General features: G+C 47.2%; 1 protein-coding gene across 2 annotated transcripts; it reads left to right on the top strand.

Annotated features, from left to right (window-relative positions):
• Positions 1-1,373: 1,373 nt before the first annotated feature.
• Positions 1,374-6,239, top strand: BNIP1 (BCL2 interacting protein 1). Of its 2 annotated transcripts, none has more exons than XM_075441815.1 (6): positions 1,374-1,470; positions 1,585-1,677; positions 1,900-1,988; positions 2,460-2,561; positions 3,389-3,507; positions 5,601-6,239. In XM_075441815.1, the coding sequence occupies exons 1-6, from the start codon at positions 1,387-1,389 to the stop codon at positions 5,795-5,797; spliced, it is 684 nt and encodes a 227-aa protein (XP_075297930.1). In that variant the 5' UTR covers positions 1,374-1,386; the 3' UTR covers positions 5,798-6,239. The 2 variants fall into 2 exon arrangements, with proteins under 2 accessions (XP_075297930.1, XP_075297929.1); XM_075441814.1 differs by having other exon boundaries at positions 1,897-1,988.
• Positions 6,240-6,988: the final 749 nt, after the last annotated feature.

Raw genomic sequence — 6,988 nt, 5'->3', positions numbered from 1 at the left:
ATCTTCTTTGCAGCATACAAAAATGTCTCTTACCTTTCTACAATTTACATTTCACAATATGCCATGTTTTTTCCCCCAATGCTGCTAGCATGATAAGAAGGTGCGTGCGCGCACGGAATTATAATCCTCAGCCTCTTAGACATTCATGAACTTCCACAAGAGCAAATACTGACTATGCATTTATTGTCTTTCTAATGAGCTGTGGAGCTAAGAGTGGAGCCAGAGCTATTTTTGAAGCCAGGCTTCCCCCCCTCACCCCCCACTGAAAAAATGAAACTCCAAACTTTTCAGATAACATCAGTGTTCACAGTTTTTTGTGAGTTAATATTTTGTAGTCTGGTATCTGTCTAAGTCAAATTTGAGTGAGTTAATTAGCTATTGTAGGGAAAACTTACAGATTGGATTTGGTATGGGCAAAAGCACACTCCGCCCTATCAAAATCTTCTGATTAAGAAAGAGGACCTAGTAGTAGCACTTAATTTTATTAATCTTTTTTTATAATAATGGATATTCGTACATTCTGATTTGAATCATCTATCCTCCCAGAATTTTATGTCTAAGTCACAGTTCCTGCTCGGTATTTGCGGTGGGGTGAACGCTTGGGGCTGATGGCACATTGCGGACGGAGGTGGCTGACAGGTGGGGAAAAAAAAGGCATTTTAAACAAGCCATGGCGTCCTGTTGTGTGTGTGCTTGGGGTCGGGATGGGAACGCTGCCCTGGACGTTCTGTAATCAACTTCCAACTGGAGCTCAGAAAAACTTCCTGAAAGTCTTGTCTCTGTTAGAAAATAAGTCTGCCTTGTTCAAAGCATGATCTGTGAAGAGTTGCAATGTTTCATGTTGGTTAATAGTTGTGCGGTTTTTATTTTTTTGAAAAGAGGCACAATGAAACTATTGACTTTGTTTACTCTGTCACCCTTGATCCCCAGCACTTCTGTTCGGATACAAATTCATCAATGTATGCAACATCCTTTGTAATTTAAAATAAAAATTGTGGAGGAAATACCGCCTGGCGTCCCTGTCTGTGCGGAGCGATGGCGAGCGGCCCGTGCTCCCCGGGACCGAGCGCCCTCGGCCGCGGGCTGCCCGCAGCCTTCCCGCGGGGGGGGCGGGAGCGGGGAGCGGGGCCGCGCCCACCAGCCGCGGGACCGCCGGGCACCGGGCTGCGGCCCGCCGGGTCCCCTGCGGGCGTCCTGCGCTGCCCCGGAGAGCGGCCGCCATCTCCAGCTCAGTCCCGGCCCCCCCGCCGGGACCCCGCGGCCGGCGCCCGGCCTTCTCCCCGCTCCCCGCGGGCCGGCCGGCGGCTCTCCGCGGCGGGCGGGGCAGGCCCGGGCCCGCAGGGGGCGCCCGCGGGCGGGGCGGGGCTCTGCGGCTGCGCTCCCAAGATGGCGGCGGCCGGCGGCGTGCCGGTGCGGGTCTGCCACCAGGAGATCGTCAAGTTCGACCTGGAGATCAAGGCGGCCGTGCAGGTACCGCCGCCCCCGCCCCGCGGCGGCTCCCCCCGGGCCGGGGCTGCGGGCCGGCCGCCGCCTCCCGCGGGGTGCCCCGCCGCGGGCCGCGCTGACCGGGCCGCTGTCTTCCAGGACATCCGGGACTGCCCGGGCCCGCTGAGCGCCCTGACGGAGCTGAACGCCGCCGTGAAGGAGAAATTCCGCCACCTCCGCGGCCGCATCCAGGTGAGGCGCCCGGCCGGGCCGCCGCGGTGAGCGGGCTGTGCCCGGGCCCGCACCGAGCGGGCCGCCCTCGGGCTGCCTGGGCCGGCTGGCTTGAGGGGGGGGGGGGGTGTAGCCTGGGGGGGGGGAATGAACCTGCGGTGCGTTCGCCCCCGGCCGGGAGGGGAGTGCGGGCTGCGGCCGCTGCTGAGCAGGTTTGCGTGTTTCTGCTTTCGGCCGAAGGAGCTCGAGCAGCTGGCGAAGGAGCAGGATAAGGAGTCGGAGAAACAAGCCTTACTGCGGGAGGTGGAGAACCATAAGAAGCAAATGCTCAGGTGGGTCGGGCAGCCGGTGCTGTGTGCAGGACCCCGCTAACCAGAGAGAATCCGGCGTTCGTGCGGCGTCTTTGGGTTCCTGTTTTGCAAGTGCAGTCGCTGACGTGATGAGATTTTGCCCAAAACCAAGAGAGGATCGGGAATGGAAAGGGTGAGACTCCCTTCTCCTTTCCTCTCTCTGGTCCTGACTCCCTAACGATGGTCTGTCCCTGTGAGCGGTTGAGCATGTAAGGAGATGGCTTGAGAGTGTCATCTGACAGCTGGCACGATTCTCCTCTTGCCTTGCTCCATAAATGATACACTTAGAAGAAGAAATGACAGGACAGTGCATGGTTATTTTGTGGTGTAACGGAGAGTAACCCCGTGCGCCTCCCTGGGGTGCTCAGTTACGGTGACGATTGCTTTGTGAACATTGTTTTTGCTTGTGAGGTGTTGCCATCATGTTACAACATTGCACTCTTGTGATTTCAGCAATCAGGCAGCTTGGAGGAAGGCGAATCTGGCTTGCAAGCTGGCTATCGACAACTCTGAGAAAGATCAGCTGCTGCAGGGAAGAGACTCCTTGAGACAAAGGTAATAGACCATCCCACTGTGCGATCTGAGATTTAAACAGCGTTTTAAGTGGAACTAGGTTTAAGTGGAAATGAGGTAGTATTTTTAAGTTACTTCATTGTATCTGGAACATAGCTGTTCTTTTTATGAATGCATTTACCTTTTGTGGAGATTTAAACTGTTAAGGATTGTGATAATTTCAGGTTTTCTTGGCTTTGGCGTATCTAAGCAGAAAAGGGGATAAGTTAGCTTTCGTAGTTTTCCTGACTGTCTTTTGCATTAATCGCAGTCTGGGTTACAAACAGGCAATAGATAATTCTGCAAGCTGTTTTCACGTGCATAACTGGATGTAAGCTTGTATAATTTATGCCTTGAAAGGCTGGCGTATTTCGTGTCGTGAAGCAACAAGTGGGATGCCCAGAATAATAAAGTGGTGGTTTGTGTCAGTGCTTCCATAGCAGCTCGTGAAGGTCGTGGATGAAGAAGTAGCGAAATATGGGCCCCCATGCAATTCTGAGCCACTAGCAGTTGTTTTGGCTCATGGCTTTAATATTTTGTGATTTGGTTTTAATTGTTTAGTGAAGATACTAACATAGACATGGGGGACATGGTTTAGCAGGCACGGTGGTGTTGGGTCGACTTGATGATCTTAGAGGTCTTTTCCAGCCTTAATGATTCTATGATAATCTGAAAAATCTAGTAAAGACTAGTTGTGTTTTTGTACATTGGCAGAGATGTTTGGTGACAAGCTCTGTCCTGAGCTCCTTGGCAGCAGCAGCATTTTCGCTGCAGTACCCAAAACCATAATTTTATCCCTTCCTGCTTTACTTTCTTGCTTTCTTTTTCAGGAAGACTACAAAAGAGAGCCTGGCAGAGAGTGCAAGTAACATCACAGAGAGTCTGATGGGCATTAGCAGAATGATGTCACAGCAAGTGCAGCAGAGCGAGGAGACGGTGCAGACCCTAGGTACAGATGTTATGTGGGTGTTTGGGTGTGAATTGGATGTTTGAAGCACCTTTTGCCAGTTCTGTTAGGATACGGAGGGGCAAACTGACATGGTGCAGAGCACAGTGGAAACCTGCTTCGCTGTAGGAGAACATCTATGATGATAACTAAAGAACTCCTCTAACTGTTGGGTATAGACAGAAGATAAGAATGTACGTTGTGTGGAGCTGTTTGCTGGAGTTTCTGTTTCATGGTTATGAAAAGGGAGAGGTCAGGAAAAGGGGGGAGGATGAGAAGCTTTTGTTTTAGCTTCACACAAAAGCAATTGTAAAAGCAGTGTGACTTCACACGGCGCTAAGAGCGTGTGTGGTGTCACTCTGTGCTACTGTCCTGGCATGCATTTGTTAATAGCAGAGAAAATAAAAGCGTAGGTACAAGTCCATACACAGAGAAACTTGGTATGGCTGGAAGTCTTTCTTCACCCGGTCTCCAGCTGGGATGGCTAAGAGACGAGGAGATCAAGTGACCTGAACCCAAGGTCACTGGCTGTGTCAGCAGCGCATCAGGGACTGTGAAACCAAGATTTCACCCAGTTCTTTGGCTCAGACTCCTAAAACAATAAATCAACTGACCTGTCAGAACTGGTGACTCATGAAGCGTTTAGAAGTTGGATCTGTGTTTCCTGGGCCTCTTTACTAGCTGTGCTTTTGGGCAGGAGAGAGAACAGTTTAAAGATGAGGATAAATAACGCAACTTTTGCCCTAGTGCTTTTCTGCCCCCATCTGGGGATGGCAGCTGGGCACGGTTTGTTCATGCAAAAGTAGCGTGTTTCTTCTCCCATTAAAAAGACAGTTTGGCAGACACTTTTTCATCCTTCTTCTGACTGAACAGCACTTGGAGTTCGTCAAGGGAAAAACTATCAAAGGTCATTTACAAAACCCAGCTGCAACTTCTGAATGGGTAGTTAGAATTTCCTTTTTTCAGAGCACGTCCTTTGCTAGTATGCGGTGAATATATGCAGCTGTGAAGCGGGGAAGCTCTGCTTTGTCGTTAACAATGGGAAACAAGTTTTCTGTTTTCACTTGGATGGAAATGCCTCTGTAAGATGGGGTGTAATGGGTTGCAAAATATTACAGACGTATTTCTGCTATGCTGGTTTTTGTGAACCAGACAACATGCTTGGTGTTTGACCTTTCTTTAATCCATCAGTGCAGTACAGAGTGATACGCCAGCATTCACTGCTGTACAGGGTATGCATTCTGTAATACAAGAAAAAGGGGACTCCTGGGCTTTTGCTTTCATTTAGTAATTTGAAAGGAGGAAGGCCGAGGAATTTGGGGCGTGCATTTGTTTGCTTGTTTGTTTTCTCACAGGGAAAGAGAAGATGAACGGGGTCAATGTTCCATCTTGCTCTTTTGGCATATTCTCAAATTCTGTCTTTAGTTGAGACCAATCACACACTTTCCCTGTAGTCGATTTTCTCTTCATTAGGAAAAAAATATTGTTTGTCAAAAATAACTATAAACAACTGTTTAGATTGTTTGAGCTGGACAATTAAGGATCTCTTACTGCTGCGTGCTGCTTTTTCACTTTCTGCAACCCCATCTGAATCACACTGATTTACTGCTCTGGCTTGGGGGAACGGTTTCAGTTGTGCAATTAATATATTCAGATATTCACCTGTCCTGCTGCTCCTAGAACTGATGCTGATAGTGATGGTGATTTCTCTCTCTCAGATTGGTGGTTCTAGCACTATTTGCATTTTACTCTGCTTGCAGCGAGCTCTCAGGTAGTACTGACTTTGTTCATAAAAAATGTGAACTAGATTTGATCTGGTAACCTAAAAACTAAAAAATTCAGGAAGAGGATGTAGGGCCTGTAAGCCATTCAGTACTCTTATTTTGCTTTGTGTTTTCCCTTAGTCCATCAGGATTACTGAGTTGTGAAAGCTTCTGCAAGAACAGTCTGCATTTGTGTTACCCATAAGTCAGTCTGACCCAGAAGGATCTCACAGGCACTATATCTGTATTGCCAAATATTGCATGCTTATATCCTTTGTCATCTATGTCTGAAGCACAACTAGCTGATTTTTTTTTTCCCACCCTTAATTTCAGCCAATTCTTCACGAACCATCCTGGAAGCAAATGAAGAATTTAAGTCCATGTCTGGGACAATTCAGCTGGGGCGAAAGCTAATAACAAAGTACAATCGCAGGGAACTGACGGACAAGCTGCTAATCTTTCTCGCTCTTGCCTTATTCCTGGCCACGGTGCTCTATATTTTGAAAAAAAGACTCTTTCCATTTTTGTAAAATTCCAAGGCTAAACTGAACTATTACAAAAGATCAGAAAGAGATGGCATAATAACGGGAGGGCTTTTAAATAAAATAATAAAGGGATATTGCAATAGCTGAAAGAGCATTAGAGCAGGCATGACTTTATACTGTCCCCCTGAAGCATGCGACCTGCCTAAGAAGAGCTTGAAGAAGCCGGTAGATCAAGGTGTGGAAAGAAGAAACACCAGTTTGCCTGTAGGTTTGGGGAAGCAGACAAACACTTGAAGAATGAGGCACTCGAAGGTGCCAGTCTTAACTTTAACTTCTCTTCGTTTTGCCTTGAAATGAACTTTTGTCCTTGGCTTGGACTGGAAGCTGCTTTGACATCTGTGTGTAAGGTGCTGAGAGTAAGAGGAAGGAAGGAAGAGAGAAGCTCACATACATTCCGTTAATAAACTATTTATTGTATCCATGTAAACTGAGTTTTGTTTAAAAAAGTCTAACGGATTGAAAGAGTCTGAATAATTCCCAGTGTAAAAAATTCTGTTTAATACTTAGCAGTGCTTGCTTATGGATTGTTATTTCTGGGAGCAAGCGGTCTGACTGTTCCTCTGGCCTTGGAGGGCTCTGACCAAAGCCAAGACAAGAGCCCTGCGTTCTACTATTAATTCACACAATGTATTTGAGAATTGCATTGTCCATCGGTTGGAATCAAAAGCCTTTTTACTTCTTTTCTTTATAAAATTTCACTTAATACATTATATTTGCAAAATACTGCCAAGTTGTACGTTTGAAAGTTTTTCTTGCTCATATGATTGATCTTTTCTCAGTTATCATCTTTTACAATTATTACCTTCCCATCTCTTGTGCTTGAGTAACAGGAGTTGATTTGCTTTAATAGCATAAATATCAACCTACCACACTCCATGTAGTACCTTGAAATACCAAAAACTGCACTGCAATGTTCTTAAAACTGGTGTTGCCTTCACCCCTGGAAATTGTTTCATTGCTTCTTCAGAGCTGACTGGAAAGCTGACATTCTGTGTGACCTTTGTAGTTCATTCTCAGTAGTATATTTAGAGAGAAGAGGTGACCAGTCCATTGTCTTGTCATTGTAATATTCATTGGCTGGATCTTACCAGGAGTCACGATTTACCCTTTTGCTGGCAGCTGCTACAAGCTTGGTTAAATGCAGGAGCAGCAGCAGGTTGTAGTAATCCAAACCGG

The sequence above is a fragment of the Opisthocomus hoazin genome, chromosome 22 (assembly GCF_030867145.1).
Source record: "Opisthocomus hoazin isolate bOpiHoa1 chromosome 22, bOpiHoa1.hap1, whole genome shotgun sequence".
In the NCBI taxonomy this organism is placed as follows: domain Eukaryota; kingdom Metazoa; phylum Chordata; class Aves; order Opisthocomiformes; family Opisthocomidae; genus Opisthocomus; species Opisthocomus hoazin.
The sequence above is the reverse complement of the archived record's forward strand: the minus strand, read 5'-3'. Positions and strand labels throughout refer to the sequence as shown.

Coding starts and splice junctions, on each gene's coding strand:
- BNIP1 (XM_075441814.1), top strand. CDS start 1,387: ATGGCGGCGGCCGGCGGCGTGCCGGTGCGGGTCTGCCACCAGGAGATC. Junction 1,989..2,459: donor CATAAGAAGCAAATGCTCAG/GTGGGTCGGGCA, acceptor TTGTGATTTCAG/CAATCAGGCAGCTTGGAGGA. Junction 2,562..3,388: donor AGAGACTCCTTGAGACAAAG/GTAATAGACCAT, acceptor TTTCTTTTTCAG/GAAGACTACAAAAGAGAGCC.